This window comes from Numenius arquata, chromosome 6 (genome assembly GCF_964106895.1).
Source record: "Numenius arquata chromosome 6, bNumArq3.hap1.1, whole genome shotgun sequence".
Classification (NCBI taxonomy): domain Eukaryota; kingdom Metazoa; phylum Chordata; class Aves; order Charadriiformes; family Scolopacidae; genus Numenius; species Numenius arquata.
The window spans coordinates 64,738,902-64,758,856 of NC_133581.1; the positions used below are offsets into that span (position 1 = coordinate 64,738,902).

At 40.6% G+C, this 19,955-nt stretch overlaps 1 protein-coding gene across 6 annotated transcripts in view; it reads right to left on the reverse strand.

Annotated features, from left to right (window-relative positions):
- The window catches only part of TTC7B (tetratricopeptide repeat domain 7B), a 133,040-nt gene that overhangs the window by 110,877 nt on the left and 2,208 nt on the right, over positions 1-19,955 (reverse strand). For 5 of the 6 annotated variants that reach the window (XM_074148564.1, XM_074148563.1, XM_074148561.1 and 2 more), the window contains exons 2-3: positions 6,674-6,828; positions 5,328-5,496 (exon numbers count right to left, since the gene is read on the reverse strand). In XM_074148564.1, the coding sequence (XP_074004665.1) occupies positions 5,328-5,496; positions 6,674-6,828 (324 nt within the window). Of the gene's footprint in view, positions 1-5,327; positions 5,497-6,673; positions 6,829-19,955 lie in introns of those variants that run through there. The other variant, XM_074148565.1, reaches the window with a different exon arrangement.

Consider the following 19,955-nt stretch of genomic DNA (forward strand, 5'->3'; position numbering starts at 1 on the left):
TATATGCTTCTGTATGGTGACAACGTATACAGAATTTTTTCTGGTTGGTCTTGTATGAGAAGAGAGTAGGAAATGTTGGAGGTAACTACACAAGCCTAACACAAAAAAAGGAGAAAAAAAAAAAAAAAAAAAGAGTCAGACGTACAGAGTCTTTAACTATTTCTTTAGGGATTCTTGTCATTAGGGAACTTATTTCAATTCTTCGTAATTTAAGATTTTACTCAGTCTCAGAATTGAGTTTGGCCAATTAAACTGATCTAGTGAAGAAAGTAAACAAATGGAGACAAAACGAACCTCTTGTAACAAGGGAACCTTATCAGAAGGTAGCTATTCCTAAGCAAATACTTAAGTATGTAATACGGCCAGAAATGTGTAAAACACCTCTACATTTTACTTTGAGCCATGACTTGCCGCCACAGTCTCAAGATGGTCCTTCCCTCCTCCTCCCCCTGCCCAGCCTCATTTCTTCGCTTTGCTCTTGCTGCACAAGCCAGCTCGAATCACTGGTACCGATGACCAAGCTACAGCTGGGGCAAAAGAAAAAAAAAAAAAAAAAGAATAAAAATCTATTTTCTTCTGTACTTCTTAAAACTTTATATTAAAGGTAAGATAATAGGCTACAAGAATGGGTCATAAGTGCTACTGCAAAAGAAGGAAAGGCAACAGCTTCAGGGAGCCAGTTTCAGCAATGCTCATACACCTACTTCCCCACTAACATTTTGCCACAACAGTCACACAAACCTGCCCATCACCTCAACAATGTCCTCCTTTTATGCTCCTTTTTCTTTCCCAACACGCTGGCACCTCCAATCGTAGACATTTTGCTACAGAAAACTGTTTTATCGGACGCTTCTCCTCCACTTTCATGTCAAATGTAACTACAAGCAGATGGGGAAAAACCTAACCAACAGATTCTCAACCAGCATTCTCGTGTTTTTGCAAATACTAAGTGGCCTGTTGATTTGAAAAGCTCCATCTTTTCAGCTCTACATTTTATATGACATTTAAAAATTGCCCCAGCTCAACTTCTTCAAGACTTTGAATCAAAGAAAATTCTGTATTTAATATCAAAACTATGATTTTATTAATACTCTGTCCCATACAACACCCTCTGCACACACACAGAGAGTCATTACTCAGAGGCACAGCATCAAAATCACCTCTTTTCTTAAAGTAAAGTAAGCACCAGATGTAATCCAGAACTGTGTTCTACGGCCACACATACACAAAAAATAAATCGGTGTGAGGTCACAAAAAGTATCCCTGTCCACAAAGTTAACCCCATAAAAGACGACAGTTCTCCACTACACTTCCTTTTTTAGTTTGTGAATTTGAGGAAATGGTGATGAAAGGCAGAAAAATACCAGAATTACACTACGTTCAGGGCACTGCGTGGTGGTGACCTCCTCGCAACTTCTACATGAGGGATCTCTAAACGGTGCTGAATCCCGACCTTTGCTAATTAAGTTTTTGAGGCTTTGCCTCGTGCGTATTCACAGGGCTGGTCTACTCTCTGTCACTTTAATGGACACAGCAACAGATAACTCCTCATCAGACCACTCTTACATCCTCCTCTAGTCAAGATAAGACATGAGACATCACTACTAGCAAGTGGCTTTTGTGGCCAGAAGCCAGAAAAAAAAACCAAAACTAAACAACTTGGCCTGTTCCTTGAATTTCTTTCCAAAGCTTTTTTTTTTTTTTTGCTCACCATTATAAACAACTGCCCATGAGATTTTCGGTCTGAAGAAATACAGCAGCTCCTTTATCACCATACTAACAATTTTGAATAACTTTGAATATTTTCCCTGGGAGGAGGGACAGACAGGAACCCCCTTCCCATCCCTGCTCGGGCACCGAGGCCCCGCGATTCCCCGCACATGACAGGCTGCAAAGAGCCACATGTAAAGGAAACAGAAAATATTTCAAAGGTAAATTGACAGGATTTTTCTTAAATTTTGTTGAAATTCTACAACGTTGCATTTTGACAAATCTATCAAGAGGCTTTGTTTGGAAGATTTGAAGCAGCATTTCTATAACTAGACATTTCCAAGAAAAGAATAACAACCACTTTATCTTCCTTACTGGGTTTGAGAGCCTTTGAATCCTTTGCCTGACTTGCCTTCATTCCATATTATGCCTCTCACTTATATTCTTCTAAATATGCTGTCCTCAGCTAAGGCTATAAGCAGCACAGAGACTTAAAAGCATGCTTTTGAAGATATAGATGCATTTAATTCATTTACGTAATAAAAAATTTGAGGAACCCCCTTTGTGAGCACACTGCAGGGACTAGACGGCTTTAGTTCTTTGGTTTAATGACAGAGTTATAGAATCATAGAATGGTTAGAGTTGGAAGGGACCTTAAAGATCATCGAGTTCCAACCCCCCTGCCATGGGCAGGGACACCTCCACTAGAGCAGGTTGCTCAAAGCCCCATCCAGCCTGGCCTTGAACACTTCCAGGGATGGGGCATCCACAGCTTCCCTGGGCAACCTGTGCCAGTGCTTAATTATGTACATGAAACCAACACTCACCACCTATCAGTAAGAAACAAGTGATTATTCTACACATTTACAAAAGGTTTCAGAACATGAAATAAGGTGACTCAACATAGCAGTTCTAAACATGTATCTCATGCAAAGATTGCAAGTCTGTTGGCTACTTACTAAAGGAAGAGGTAGGTTAGCTCTGCAGAAAGATGCACAGAGGTGATTACTATGAGACCATATAGGTAAACTGCAGTCCTGTGAGATGCCTATGAACTACAAAATAATAATACCCTGCAATTTTAAAATGAGGTGTTATAGCAAAAGTTTCTTATTATTGACTCTTACTTTTCGTTCCTGCATGCCTTGAGTAGAATTGTGGCTGTAAAAGTAAACCGTTTCCGTTTTATTCCAAGCTGAAGACTGCAGGGATGTGAAGACACTAGATTTCATGTTCTGGACTACTGTAATGAAGACTTGTGTAATGAACACTACTGTAATTTAATGAAGATTATGCAGTGAAGTTTACGAACAACCTTGATGGACAATGCATTCCGACACGCTCACTCTGGAGAGTCTGAAGAGGCAGTAAGAACTCTCCTCTCTTGATTTTTGTCACATGTTACTTTCTAGTATCATAAATACATATAGACACACTTATATATGTGCATATACAAGTATATATACACATATATAAATACACACACACCCTCCACAGCTGAGCAAGCATTTAGGGATCTCAATTCCCCTGCCATGGTCCATTTCCATTTTCTCTCCCCACAACTGTCACTACTGCTCTTCTGCTTCTCCTTCTTTCTATCCATCAGTAGATAAAACTCCAGCAAAATTTAGCTTGAACCTGACCTTGGTATTTTTGCACTTTTTTGCACCCACACACACGTGCTGGATCTTCCTTTGCTATGAAGAACAGAAAGATACACTTTCTGCTATTTAGCTGTCAATTACTTTAAACTTATCTAGACTTTGAAAAGTAAATTTAAGACTGCTCTGCAACTTTTACCTCATTCTAGAACACACAGAAAACAATATTCTTGCAGCGTGCTACCATGGGAAGAAGGGATATTAACTCTTATTAATCTTCCATTCAAACTGGAAACATTGCATAAAAAGATGATTCTGAACATGAACAGAACAACATCAAAACTGCAATAGTTTGCTCAGTTTGCTCAGGTAAAGTGGTAGCCAGTCACCCAGTAGAAGTGACCGGACTGATGAAGTCTGATCAATATTAGATCAGGCTTGATATGACAGATTTCAGTGTTTAAGTATAAAACTTGAAATCAGAAGCTAAAAAAACCTCAGCATGTCTAAGTAGAAGACTCTTCTCTCTCTCTCTTTTTTTTTTTCTTTTTAATAAACTGAGCCTAAAAAGCATTCTAGGGTAGAAAAGATACATATTTAACAATTTTATAAACAGTTATTTTTACATTAAGGAAAATTAATAATACTAATACCTTCTGCAAAATCAATGCCTTTATGTTTCAACTGTTATATATCCTTATGAGGTCAAATAAAACAGACAGAAGAGTTGAGCTTGGGAAAAGATTCAATTAAATTACTGGGATTCCTGGGAGATACAAGCAAACTTAAATACTTTAAGTTGATCAAGTCCAACATTGCATTTTCATGGAAAGAACAGGACAAATTCAACAGACACCCTCATAGATTTAAAAACCAACATACACACAAACAAAACCACGCTGAGTGGAAGCCTACCCACTGCCAAAAAGTCCACAGAGATTCTGTATGAGAGAACCGGGTAGATTTACATCATACGTAAGAACCCCCCTTCCCACTTTAATCTAAATAATGACCAGATTTGGGAAGCATCCTTTTGTCTTGGCTACCAGTTAGTTCTCTTATTCCCTTGAAATCTCTATAGAGATTGATTCGTGCTTCTCTAACATTTACCACAGGACTCTGTTGGTGGAAAACAGTCGCTCTCTTCCAAGATTAATGTTAGAAACAATCCTTGACCAGATGTCAGTGAACGCTATTTAAGCCTCTCCTGAATTGTGTTTGCCGACTTTGACACCCCTCTTGCCATAACAAGAAGTACCTGTGTACCATCAAACCCAAGCTTACAGAGAGCAGACCAAAGCAAACGTTTAGACACAGTAAATTCTAATAAACCTACGGCATATAAACTGCCGCTTTCCTCAACACCCTGACCCAGCTTACAATCTGGTAATGTTGAGTCTTCTAAACTGAAGTGGCACTGCCACCTTAAGACACAAGGCCAGCATTACAATTTTCACTACTAGACTAGTAAAAAACCCCTTTTTTTTTTAAAATTAATTTCACTTTCTGAATTCTTTAAAAAAAAAATAAAGATATGCTGGTAAGAAAAATTCAAAAATAAAACTGTGCAAGAAATGCACTGCTTTAAGTCATTTTCTCATGTTTTTACTATTTTTCTCAATTAAGTAGCAATTCAGCTTAGGTTAAGCATTTTAACATTCAGCAAAAGTCATCATGGTGAATCAAGGTTCTCCAATTCTGTCCACAGCAACTGCACTTCTTTTGCAACTCTTACCTTCGAGCAATAGTATCTAGCCACAGTTACTGTGACATTTACATATGGAAGAACTTTTAAACACACACATCAAAAAATTCAATTGAGGTAAAAGTCTTGTCAACCTAGGACAAACTCTGAATAACCTAAAGGAGCCAAGCCATCCTCTTATTTATCTAAAAACATGGTACTCCGCCACTGTGCTGATATGTACGCCAAAAAATTCTTGAACTTTGGACAAGTTACGAATAAACTTTTTAAAAACTATTCCCACATCTTTTTACTGGAAAGGGCAATCTTACCTTTAGTAGAAAACGCTTCAGCAATCATCCGTAGCCTGTAGGGCGGCACCGCAGCCAGCTGCAAGTCGTCAACCCCAACTCTGGCATATGTGTTCAGAGCCTCCTTGTAATCACCTTCCACATAGTTTAACTTGGCCATGATTAGGTTAGCTTCTTGAAGGAATTCTGGCTAGAAGGAAGAGGAATAGGAAAAGTTTTTTTTCCTGAGAAAATACAACTAATCCTTTCTAACAATTACTTGGTCTGTTTTCTGTATATATTCACTGTAGAAACCCCATCTAGTGGGAGGTGTCCCTACTCAGGGCAGGGGGTTGGAACAAGATGATCTTTAAGGTCCCTTCCAACTCTAACCATTCTGTGATTTGGGAGGCTTGCGGTACAGGCTGAATCCGCAAAATCTCACTACACCAAGCTACTGAAAAGCATCACCAGTCATTTTATATATTCCGATATTTATTTACACACGCACCAGAAATACCTCTCAGTCAGAGCCCAGCTTTGCCAGGTGACAAAATTATTTAAAGGCAGCCTGTCATTGCAACCCCTCCAATGATTTTTTGTTCCTAACACCACAAGCACAAGTGAAAATAACATGGCATCAAAACTTAATGATACATGTTCCACAGCCTACATATTTAATTCACACAATTTCAAAGTATCAGGGCAGAAGAAATGACTTGAAAAAAGGATTCATGGAAGAATGAAGAGGGAAAAGGAAGAGAAATTAGTACTCCCACAAATCACAGGAAACAAAACGTTACAGATGACTGTAAAACAAGGTCCTTTTGATCTCTCAAAAGATGGACATCGAGTACAGAAAAGATCTGCTGATGTAGCATCTACAACAATATTTAAGTAAAAGAAGGGCTAGAATGGTTAAGAACATCAAAAGGTTATGACAGAAAATGCTCTCAAGTATTAACCTCACTTCCCACACCCGCAAACGTAACTTAAGGAACCTTTGGTGAATACTTGAGAGACTTTTACAGAAATTTGTTATGCGTTTTGGTTTTTTAACAATTCTATTTAATGCATTACAGAGAACAATGTAGTTATATACTCCAAGAAAAATTTCCACAAACAGGCTGTAAGCACATCACCTAAGCACCCCAGAAGTCAATGACAATTTTCTTATTCTTTTAATGAAAGAAGATCAGAGGAATTTATCTGAATAAAAACCCACGAAGAAACAAACAGCCACGAAATAACATAGTGCTGATGATGGTCTGGGAACAGCAATCATAACAAAACACCACACAAGCACTTTCCATGTTTTTCTCCATGATCAGCAGAGTATTCCAGTCAATTTTAGCTTTTCCAATTCTTGCTCTGCCTGACTTACATACCTTCAGGTTTCCCCTATCGAGCGCTGCTGTGAGATGTTTCCTGACCTCAGTCAGCTTTGGCCGGGGGCCCCGGGGACTACTATTCTGTTTAAGAGCGTTTTCCTTCAAAAATTGTTCTAGTTTGGACTCCCCAAGAAGAAGTTCTGCCATGTCATCTGTAAATAAAACCAAACACATGAAATATTAGAAATCATTTTATTTCACTAACGTTTCAGTGGAGGCAGCCATTGCCTGAATTTTAAATACAAACTAATCAGAACAGTGTCAAGTATTTAGATTTAACACAAGTCATGTGGTACTTTGTTTCATTTTCTAATTTATCTGTTACCTGCCTGATTCATTGTAGAATCAAGTCTGAAGCTATAATGGATCAGAACATGAACCTAAAGTCAGTATTCTCCCCTTCCTCCTTAAAAAGCAACACTCGATTCAAAAGCCTTATGCAGCTTTCTGAATGTGACAAGATACACTTCTGACATTCACTTTAACCCAAAAACCAAAAGGTGTGTTTCACAAAATGCCTATTGTAGTTTCAAATATCAACACTGATGTTGGATTAATTTATGCAGCTAGTTTTAAGTTACATATCCCTCGTGATGTCTCTGATCACCACCCGTATCTCGGCTGTGAGAACGTAGATACCACTCCAGCCTTGTTAAAGCTCCAGCCACCCCAGGTCTTCAGTGTGGAAGTCCTTTTCTCATCTATCTCCCCCTTTCTCAGGAGGTTCACCACCACTTCTCAGACACAAAGGCAGAAAATAATACCAGGCTGCCCAGCAAAGCTGCAGCTAGCATGTTTCCCAAAATTCAAGAAACTAGTCGTCCTCTACCTTCCCCTTAACCAGCACCACTAAGCTTATTCTACTGAAATGCGTTGAATAGTTCCTCTAGTGAGAAAAAGAGCTGTGAAAGTCATCACCTCACCCTCTGGGACTTGAAAAGACCAGATCGTGTCTTGCAAACAACATCTGAATAACCCAAATTTGAACTAACAATAAATAAAATAGATTTTAAAAAGGGGAAAGGCAAAAAGCTAACAATCGGAAAAGTGCTCGCTGCCCTACAGCCTTTAGCACCGTCCGCAGAGGTTATGGGAAGGGAGAGAACGACCAGGACATGCAGGACTCAGTGTTACTGTAGAGGAAAAGCTTTCCCTCAGGAAGTATAAATGCATCAGCATTATCTCACCTTTTAAGTACAGCAAATTTCAGTCTTGGGTCAGTTGAACTATTCCATGACCCATGTAGGATGCTGCTATACAGTAAACTATAAGGACAAGTACTGGCCTGTAATACGCCCTCTCAAGTAGAAAGACAAACACCTAGAATGTTTGTTTTTCCCTTAAAACCTCCAGCTAACTGCTGATTCTTAAACCACAATTTCTTCGAGAGAGTTTAAGAGACCGGACAAATAGCAAAAGCATCAAGGCAGTGCTTATTTTTTCCATTTATGTTTTTTCTTTCGTGTTCTGGGAAAGATACCCATGGTAATCTGGACATTTGTTCTCGATTACCATTCACTCACGTTTTACTGTTTAAACACTAGTGCAGAAGAGAAAGATCTGAGCATCCCGATGAAGACAAGCCACAGACGCTGCTGGGTTACCAGTCTGCTTAATCTTCTGCCTTTCAGACCAGAGCTGTCAAATTCATCCATCTCAAATTTGCAGTAACAGCTCCACTCCTTGGCCCAGCAAAGTTTCTCCTGACACTTCAGCTACACTCATCTCACGTCTAGATCAGGCAACACCAAAAAATCTGAAGTGTCACTTTCTAAACAGGCTTTCTAAAGAGCACCTTAATGCCTCCTCACACGTGTTCTGCTTTGCCTTTAACTGTGCACCCTCTGCTCAGTTTATCCTTGTGACAGCCATTCACTCTGGATACGGCTCTGACACACACGAGCCAAAACCGGCGGTTCCTTCAAAGATAAGGAAGGGGAAAATGAACCATCTCCCTGGTGCACCATTATTTTGAAAAAACAATGACACTCATCATCTTTCAAATACATATTAAAGGCACGCAGTTCCCAGCTTAATAAAAAAAAGAAGTATTACTACCACTCAATAACACAGCTACAATATAACAATGAAATCTTATTACCCACTAATTGCCAGCCAAAATAATGTTTTCATTTACCTATGCAACGCTCATATGATGAATGGCACAGTGTGACATGCATCAGTAAGTCCATGGTACAACCTCCACATCCCTTAACAAAGAAGTTGATCAGTTTATAAAATGTGACTGAAGTGTTTTCATCTCAAACACTTGATGTATGGTTTAACAAAACAAATAGAAGAAGTTCTGACAAATATAAAGGCTCAAAGTTTGTACACTGTAGTATTTTTGATACAGCTTAGGGTATACTGCATTGAAGTTTAGCTAATCTCCTTGCACACCGGAAATTTAATGTTTCTGAATGGAACTGGAATGAGAAGGTTCTACAGTAAATAAGAATTATTTTGGTAATGCACAAGAAACACATTGTTTGCTGCAACAGGAAACAAGTGAGTTAAAGAGGACTTTAGTACTCGGTCTATCGGGACTGAGCACATTTAGGACATCACATGGCTTGCAGAGTCTTTCCTGTGTTTACAAAGCAAGGGAAAAAAAATATTATTTTCCTACAGCCACACATTCTATCAGAGGACAGCAGAAAGCAGGGAAAGGGGCAGCAGGTGCTCTCAGCATCTCAGTTGGAGGGACCAACACCAGGCTTTGAACTCTCTTGTCCGCAGCCCCCATAGCTCTAACACCCCGTAGCAGCAGCAGCCACCAGCTCCTGTAGGCGCAGTCAACTGGATGTCCTACTGAAGGTCCCAAGCCAGAGGTCACAGGCTGCCTCCCACCCCTAGCCACAGGCCAGGACTCCAGCAGGCTCAGAGCCTGCCTGAAGACTGGGTTGAGGTTGGCCAAGGGCAAACAACTACAATTTGCCCTCTGGAGAAGAGCAAAGACAGCCAGCAAGAAACACGCCCTTCTGTTGCACCCACTTCATCGTCCTGGACCATGCTACTCTTCTGCAATTTGCACAATTGCCATTTCTAAGTTTGTAAGCTCTCAAAACTCCTGCCATTTGAAGTTTCTTCTAATATATCATACCTGAAATTTCCAATCTTCTAATGAAACAAAAATAGGAGGACCCGGTTTGTTCTCATACAGCCACAATATTATCAGTGTAGTTCCAGGAATTTTTGAAGCCATTTACACTAATTTTGCTATTCTTTCATTGAAGTCTGTTCAGCAAAGATGCAAAATAAAAGATATTTCAATATACTCAGAGAAGAAAGAATACCCGTGATCCTGTGCTAATAAAGATCGTTACACGTTATGGAGCCTCAGCAGCTCAACATCTAAAGCGAGAGAGAGTTTGGGAAAAAAGTGTGTTTTCTTCCTTATATACTAAATGTCATAGATTAAAGGCATTTTTAGTATTTTGGTTTGCTCTCATTTGAATTACACAGCTGCAAGAAAAAATGTGCAGAATTAGGATAAAATCTCCTACCACAAAGATTTAAGCAAAGAGGCTCAACCTCAGACTCAAGCCCCGAGGATCTGAATTTGAATAGGATGTATTTAGGCACAGGAAATATAGAGCAAACAACTACAGAATCTGTGGCGAGTGGCCAAACTTTAATCTTTCCTTGTAAGCAAGCAGAAAACAAATCTAGAAGCATGTTGTATCACTTCACCCACTCTCCACCTGTTTTTTCAGGTAACATATTTCAAACCTTTAAAAAGCATTGTCCAAATGCATTGAAGTTGAAAAATTATTATCACTAGTTCCGAATGGTTATCATTAGTTCCAAATGAAGATACTGCATGAAGAGAAATCAATTAGACAAAGCACAGAGTTGTAAGAACAGAAGATGCTGTTCCTTCACCTGCCCTGTACTGGATTCCAGGGAGAGAAAGACAGAAAAAATTCAATTCTTAACTCAGAACTAAAAATAAAAATAAAAACCCCACAAAAAAACCCAACCCAAAACAAAACAATAGAGGAAAGAGTCAAGGGCTAAAGAGGACAAGTATGAGATTTCCAATATCCCAACGGGACCATAACTTGATGTGCAGGATTCCAGCAAGTCGAGACTTGCCTTGTAATCTCTGTTGTGGTCGCTTCAAATATTCCCAGAGGAAAACTAGCTTGGGAGTGAGAAAGGAAACTCCTCCTACTCAATTCCTAATACTCTTATTCTCTCTAAATATAAAACTGAAGGCTCAGAGTACCTGAAGGGCTGCATGTTGCATTACTTTGAGAGGATTTTTTTCTCAGACTTCCTAAAACATACTGAGTTATCATTAAGCTTAAATCTAAAAAACAAACTGAGGAAGTTTTATCCAGGAGTGGGATGCACCAAGAAGGATCCCAAAGGGGTCAACTGCTCCATACAGGACCCAGACAAAAATTTCAGAGTAAAGTCTCTGTAAAAACAGCTGAAGAGGAGAAAAATCTTACAGCATCCCACAGAACATTAGGAAGCACATTTCAAAATGAAGCTTTTCTTCCAGAAGATCTGGAAATCCTGGATCCAGAGCTGACTTCATATTCATCTGGCAGAAACTGCACGAAACACGTGTTTTCTAAGTGGGAACAAATTGACCACACACTTAAAACAAAGACATTTGCTTTGTCCGTGATGCATGGAACAATCATTAAGAGCACTGGCTGTACCTGAAGAGGAATATTAGCAGGAGTCTGCAAGTACTTATTCAAGTGACTCTGATCAGAAGTTACATAAATTAAAATGAGTGCTAAAAACTAATCTCAGATTCACACAAGGTTTACAGAAAAGAAACGAAAAACAATATATGGATATACAGATGTCACTGTATTCCAGTGACTGATGTATTCCATCGCTGACTGCTAAGTAGCAAGAATTCACAGTATCACAGGATGGCCGATATTGGAAGGGACCTCTGGAGATCGTCCAGTCCAACGCCCCTGCTCCAAGCAAGGTCAACTAGAGCAGGTCGCACAGGGTCTTCTCCAGTCAGGTCTCCGGGGACAGCAGAAGAGTAGCTAAAGACCACGTGCAGTCCAACAGGCACCACTGGCAGAGAGGCTGTGGACAATACACATGTAAAACCAGAAGCTGAAAATACAGAGTTCAGATGCTCAAAGAAACTTAATTCTACTTATTAACACCTGTAATTATACAGTCATTCACTCCTCTGCCTCTTAAGTACGCAGAGGGCATGGCACCCTTTCACTGTGCAGCTACGCAGTATCTAGGCAATTTTCCTGCTTGACCGCCAAAACTTGCTTGGAAGAAAAATATTATAGGTTTCCCAGACTATTTATGCATATGCAAATTTACTCCCAAAGTACCACTACTACAGAAATTTTATTTTATGAGGGCACATTTTGAGAAGAACAGAAAACCGCAGCAATTGTTTCAAATTATTTTATTTTTATGGCTTTTTCTTTTTTTTTTTTAATATTGAAGCTCCCAAATTTTGTGAAATGTTAAGACCATCAGAACAGTATGTAATCAAGCCAGGACAGCCACAACGTATTATCTAGATTATTGATAAGTTTATGTTTGAATTAAACCTGGCCCATTCAGTCAAATGCAATGTAAAAACAAGAAATAAGAATGCAGGTCTTGTGATCCCAAGACTGGGATGCAAAAGCGTGGGAAATGGGATCACCACCATTTTTGGGTGTTTAACTGGGAACAGTTCTAGTAACCGCACTGAGGGAGAAAGATCAAAATTTAGCTTCTTTCCATTTGTGTTTTGTTTAATTTACAAAGATGATCAAATAGTGACTTGGAGAACAGGAAAAGCACATACTGTGACAGCTTGGAATTCTTTTCAGTCTTGCTTCTTGCCATGATTTGGTTTTCAAAGGACAAACCAGTTTTCCTGTCACTACTAACAACAACAACAGACTAGAAACTACTTAGATAGAAGGCAAAACCAAACTGTCATAGGGACAGTGGCTCTTGTCCACGCTCTACCAATCACCTCCACTGCAGCACAGTGCAAATTTGACATATGACGACAACAGAATCCAACTTTTATTCTCCCAAAAAGGTAAAGAAAATGGTTGACAAAAAAAAGAACAAATAAGAGACTGAAGAGATCCTGACTCTGCCCAACTTTTTATACACCAGTCACACTTCCTTATGCCTAAACCTCACCATCTAGAGATCTTGGTTGCACCTTCACTCCCTGGACATCTCTCTGTATTAATCACTGATTGTCAGGTCAGAAGATGAACATTTCTCATCTATGGGATGACCCAAAGCTCAGATGAAAGCACACATATGAGCCTCTGTTCCCCAGAAGAAGAGATCTTGCAATTCTTTACCATTTCCAAAAGCCACTCACTCACAAAAAACAGCCTCTTCTTGTCCCCTTCCCCACCTCCCCCCAGGAAATGCCAAGTAAATCCTTGAAAAGCAGCAGCCTACCCCTGTCACTCCTGAAGATTATTGTCTCAGGTACATAACCACCAGTTTTAAGATAGAAAGCATCTTTCAGCAACTTTGAGGGAGGGGAGCGGCTTTTTGGTTTGGTTTTTTTTTTTTTTCTGTTGTTGGGTTTTTTTGTTGGTTTTGTTTGGGTTTTTTTGTTAATTCTATCAGCTGTTCTAAAGGCAGTAGGTCCCCTACTCTGCCTCTCCTTAAACCCATCTCTAAAGTAATCCCATTAAAGTCTTGATTAATGCACAGTGGTTTTAAGGTAAAGAGACTGTAATTAAATGGTAAAAAGCAAAACAGAAGTGTGGCTGGAAGCTGGGCCCAGGCAAAACCTGAATTTGAAATAAGGCACACTTGAAAGACAAGCAACAACTTGTTCACACAATTAACTGCAGAAAAAATAGGGGAGGGTCTGGAAGCTGTTGGTGTTTTCTTATCTTGTTTGCCTTTGCATAAGTTTTATGGAGATAAAAACAAGTTACTGAACCCAGGTGAGACGCATTCAGGATTGGTGTAGAGCCTAGAAGTGGAAGAGCAGCATTTGCCAAACACCGTATCACATACGTCCTCTTGTATTTTCTCTTTTCTTTCAGTGCAGCTTAAACATTCAGGACCTGCTTTCATTATCAAAGAAACAACTACTAATTATCTGCTAGAGTAGACCCCGATCCTCTTCTCTTTCTCTAGATGATACAAGTACATGTTAAAAAGATCTTCCTTTGGTCTTTGGTCCATGGCCCTTTACATGTTACACATCACAAACATCAGCCGTAGAGCAGCTGTATCGAAACTCCAGGTGTTGATTAATCATTGTTAATATGTCATCTCTACAAAACACTAATCTGGGTGACAAACTTAATAACAGAGTGCTTAAGGTAAGCAGCTTTCTCCCTACTACAACATTACAGATTTTAGAGATTTTTAATGCGATAATTCCACAGGTGGTGATCAAGATAATTATAAAGACAGCATGAACAATTTGATGAAATATTAGATTTGGACCTTAAGATTTATGGTTCTATCTCCAGAGGCTGGTTTATTCTGTGAGCTGAATGAACCAAGATCCTGTTGGAAAAATAAAGCTACAGCAAAATCTATAAAAAGGAGATTTAAAATTACTTTAAAACTACGTTACAAAACCCACCCCTTTTCATGCATTCTCTTCTCAAAGATAATATGAGATTTCAGTAAAAGATTTCCTTTTATGCAGACACATTTTGAGTGGAATTGTACCAATCGCACAAGGATCACCAGTGGGGTGGGAACTTGCAAAAACTCCCGCAGCATCTCCTGAAGCAACAGAGCAGCTGATAACATCTCTGATCAGAGCAGCTCACTAATTACTGCCACTATGCATTCTGCCACATTTGCTGACGCCGGAGAAATGTCCAGACTCAGCACTCTCCCTCCAGAGCCTGAAGCAGAGATCAAATGCCCTCCGATGATTAAAGGTCTTGCTACCAACAAACATAGCATGATCAGCCAGACATCCTCACTCTCTCCAATTTATCTCAACGCCCTGCCACTTCGCTTTTTACAAAGTTATTGTCTTCAGTCGCTCCTTACGAGATCACCAATTAAATGGTGTTCGGTGCAGAGAAAGCTGCAGAGAATTTAACCATCAAATTCGAAAACCTGATTATTTACAAGACAGATACGCAGGGAGGGGAACGGCCTGGATCTGGCAGGGAAGGAGAATGGCCCGCATTTGGCATGGTTAAGGACCTTCTGCGCCTTTCTTTACTACCACGCAAATCAAACAGAAGTGGTATCAATGATCCCGAGTTACGCTAATTAACTTACTTCCCTATAGAAAAGTTAATACTAAGCCTTAACCCTTGAAGTTAGGTGAAAGGAACTTAGAGCAGTTGTAATACTGACATATACCAGTATACATACACTGGCAAGTCAGGCTACCACTTCTTACAACTTTTAAGCAAAGCAACAGAGCGCAACCAACCCAACAGTAATACGTGAGATGTCCAAGTTCTAAAATAATTATATTCATAATATATGGCAGTAGCTATAAGGTCCAAATACGCAGAATTGCTTAGTTTATTCCACTCGGACCAATTACATGCTTCCTCACAGTGGGAGAAGAACGTTCCCCTCATCTGGTTCAGCACATTAAGTCCCATCTCTGGTGTCCATCAACATAAGGGAGAGGACTGGAACAGGCAACCAGGAGAAAATGCATAGAGAAGCAGCAGCTTCCTACCTAAAGGGAGGAAGAGCTCCTTCACACAAGGTGTTAGACCAGCTTGGTTACTTGTGAAACCATGCTGACTACGCCAGCATTTTCTCCTCCAGATGACAAGTCAGTTTGGAATACAAGCAGCAGATCTACATCCTCACTTACACTGTTGTAACACCCCTGGTTATCTGAAGAAACAAAGCTGTCAGTCAAAAATAAGACAACACATCTTAGTACTGTCACCACTTTTCATCTTCATTCAGAAAAATGTGTGTCCTTCACACATTTGTCCTGTAAATACAATAGTGAACACAACAGAAGGAAAACAAAAAATAAGAAATGAAGAGAGCGCTTCATTTCCACTTTTGTAGAAATATAAAAAGGCATGGCCCATCACAGTCCGCAAACTTTTCTGGTAGAGATGTAGATCTCAAGCTTCGCATCTATAAATTGCATTACAAGCTGTATGTATAAAAAACCACAAAAATTTGATAAACACCTTCTAAGTAGGGCATGAATCCTAAGAGGTTTATAAATCCCTGGTTTACTCTGAGGATAAGCTTTAACCATACATCTGAGGTCTTGCATTTCACAAGGGAGCAAAACAAATGAAAACTGGTTAAGATGTTCCTGTTTTTACGTCCTACTTATATCCAGATAAAGAAGCAGCACAGAAAGTGACAAACAGAAAACAGACATGTAAAATATTTCCTGAGCTCCTTTGGTTTTGCTACTCTGCTCCTAACTCCTCTCTGCTCCTTTATTCTGCAAGGCTAAATGTGAGGAAAGATATAACAAGAAACTATAGAAACAGCGTGTTGAGAGGAAAGGCAGTCAGAGAAGAGATCACACACAAAACAAAACAACAACCAGAAGTGGGATAGTAATGGTAGTAAGAAATTCAACTGGTTTGTGTTTTAAAACAATTTCAATTGGCAGTGTTTTAAAAGGCTGGTGTATTTCCACTGGCAAACTGGGTACCTGTGGGTAACGTTCTGTGTTCATGGCAACGTCACAACGATCCGTGAACTCCTGGGGCACGTTCTCTCCCCACAGCAACACAATATTTCACACTGGCTGAGGTTTCTACAGAACTACATCATTCTACCTCACTCGAACTGTAAAAATTCACCTCCTCAGTGCTTTTCCAGAGGGAGCCATACATCTCACTGAACTTGAGCAAGGTCACGTTCGGATTGCAGCAACGATGAATGGCCGGAAACACCCATGGAAATTCAGGGATCCTTTATTTCATCCATTCAGCTTGCCACTGAGCTGACCTAAGGTTTCCTCACTGTGTTTCCAAAGGAAGGAAAGAAAACATTAGAGCACTGATGTACTGAGAATGCCCCGAGCAGACGCAACCTTCATACTGACGTCCATTGTAGCCGCTTCCTTTGAGAAGCTACTGTTTCATCAAGAATTCATGACAGACTTGCAATCGGCTTTGGAATGTGATTGCTACCTTCCAAAATTATCACTCAAACACCAAAAAAATCCAGGCACCCTGAGAATCCCAATTAAGCTACGATTGACGTGATACTATTAAAAGTGTTGCAGGGAGGTTTCAAAACACAACCCGCAAAACCTGAACACTTCAGTAAAATACATGAGTCACCTGCAAGACCAACATGTTGTGATAAAATTCCTGAAAAAGAATCATCGCCGGTATTTCGTAAGTCTTATTTTTCAGTATTTGAGAAGAGCTACTTGACAGATCTCTTAAAAAATAAAAGCTTTTAATGAAAAAAAAATACATAACGGGGATTTCAAATATACGTGGTCATTAACATCAAAGTGCTTTGGTCATCGCTAGGTATTTTGGGGACTGCTACAGTAAACTGTGGCCTTAGAGAAAATCTCCCTCTTGGGGCATGATGCATTTCATTCACACAACTGTGGTTTTGATGCCAAACAAGTTTTCCAAGACAAAGTCGTACATTGCTCTTCTACAGATTAAGGCCTTTATTAAGTAAGTAGCCCGTTCAGACTGGCTTAAAAGAGAAAAGAATCCTATAACCAATGCTTCCAAATTCTGGGCGCTCTTCAAAAATACATTCTCATTAATTTCAGGTATTCAGCACTGACTCCAAGCTTTTGCCATCTCTCATGACCGTGCTTCACCACCACACTGTTCATTTGTAACGGTAGACAAAAGTCAACAAATGGAATCAAAATTTCTTCATCTTTTTCTTAGAAGGAACCTTTTTGAGTTAGTTAAACAAGCTGGGAACACTCATAAGGTTTTATTAGTGCAAACTGCTTTAAAGATTTTATTTATAACAACTTGAGGTTTGTCTCAGTCTTATTTCAGAGGCGATACTCAGGATGTGAACACTTGAGAACGGTACCTTTCTCGCAACCAGCCGACAGACCAGCCAAGGACCGCGTCTTTGTGCGCCTCAGAGTAGCATGATGATTTCTACATGATTTCTCTACCAGCTGCTACAGTTCTTGTAAATCCTGCTGTACTGGGTACTGGGTGTAAAGGGCAAGGTGTTGGCAGAGGTGGGGGCTGAAGCGGTGTCCGCTGTGGAAGAGGCCAGGGGCTGCCCTGTCCTTGTCCTTGTCCCAGACAGCTCCAACAGACCCACAGCAGGACCCAGCTGAGCCCTTCAGCAACACTGGCAGCACCTCCGGGAAAGCGTGTTTAAGAAAGGGCAGAAAATGCCAGAGAAAGGAGGAGGGAACAAAAAGAGTGAGAAACAGCCGAGGAAACACCAAGGTCAGAGAAGGAGGGGGAGGAGGTGCTCCAGGAGCAGATATCCACCACCGCAGCCTGGGAAGGACCCACGCTGGAGCAGGTGGATGTGCCCCGAAGGAGCTGCGGCAAACGGAGAGCCTGCACCAGAGCAGATTTTTTTCCTGAAGGACTGCAGCCAGAGCAGATGCAAAGCACGAGAAGGAAGGAGCAGCAGAAAGAAACCACCTCATACTGACTGCAACCCCTTTGCCCCCCGCACCGTGCGGGAAAGGGGCAGAGGAGTCTGGGCCGCAGGAGTGAAGTTGAGCCTGGGAAAGGGGGAAAGGAAAAGTGTTGCTTCCATATCTGTCTTCCTGTTTCTTGCTATCTGAATCTATTTTTACAGCAACAAATTAAATTAATTTTCCCCCAGTAGAGCCTGTTTTGCCCTCACCAGTAATTAGTAAGTGATCTCCCTGTCTTTATCTGAAGCTACGAGTCTTCTCATCCTATTTTCTGCCCCACTAAGGAAGGGGAGAGACCGAGCGGCTGGGTGAGCGTTTGCTGTTCGCTGAGGTTAACCCACCAACCCGCTCCTCACAGTTTTGATCCAGTCTTCTACGGGAGTGCTGATGAAGCAAGAGCTCAAACAGAGATTTGTGTTACACGGCACACTCATTACTTAAGTATAAGTATCTTATTACTGCTGCCGAGTCCCGGTTCTGAAGGACAGAAGGGTAATACAAACTGAGTGAGCGCCTAACAATTCTGAGTTAGGTTAAAGACCCTTCTTTCATCTCTCTCTCCTTTGTGAAAAACAATGCAAGTCACAGGCTTGACGCAGGGCACACATTTCCCGTGATCCAAATTGTGACTATTGCTTGTTGAATAGCAAAAGGCAGTGACCAATCCACTAACATTTCTCTTCCCTCTTCATCTCCAAGCTCAGTAAGCTCACAAAGCTTTTCAAAAAAAACCATCAGACGCAGACATCGGTTCTACTAAGTGTCATTTTTGGGCGTCCAAAATCCTACATAAACTGTTGTTTATATTTGATCCACCGCCAGGGTTTATACAGACTCCTAATTCTGTGAGGGAGTAGACAGGATCCATCAGCAGAACAAAACAGGACGAACAACACAATAATCAAGTCCACTCAAAACACTGCACCCCTCAAGTGCTGCGCTTCTCCAGAAGTATACACTGTCACCTTATGCATCTACACAGACCTTTATCCTGGGAGCCGTCATTGCTATTTCTTCATTCATCTAATTTGGGTTGCAGGCTTCAAGGGATGGGAACTTGCTAAGAGGAAATACCGTATCAATGCCAGACAGCCCAAACAATAATCCAGCCCATTATAATTTCTGTCAAATTCTCTAATCCCCATTTCCAAACAGGAGGTGTAATTAAGTCCTGGTGAAGTAACAGTCTATTCTTTTGCAACAGTGCAAGACTGAAGAGATTACAAGAGGCTTCCCCAAAGGATTCCTCCCCATCTGCGTTCAAAGCCCCATAAACCCTATTCCTAGCAACGTTGATATCCTCAGCTAAAACGCTCCAGCACTGAAGAGCCATAGCCAATTCCCTACACACCAATATATGGACGGAACGAAGATTCTCTCCCCTCTTTTCCCTCCTCTCACACTTTTAAATAATTTCTGTGACATATTGTTCCACATTAAGCAAAAACCCAGATCTTTTGCTATCCGTTCCCGAGCTGATTTGTAGAACTGAACATTACTACAGAAGGAAGCTGTAAAGTTCCGAGTGCTTTTTCTTCAATTAATTGCTTCAGATTAACTAACAACAGGGATATGCATCGGGGCGCCTTGCAGCTCCTATCTCTCTTCTCAGAGAGGAGAGATACGAGCGGAGGGTGGAACAGTCTCACTGGCTGCTAACCTTGGCCGGCAGCCTGGCAGGTACACCACGCTCTACAACACAAACTTACAGTTTTAGACTTTCTC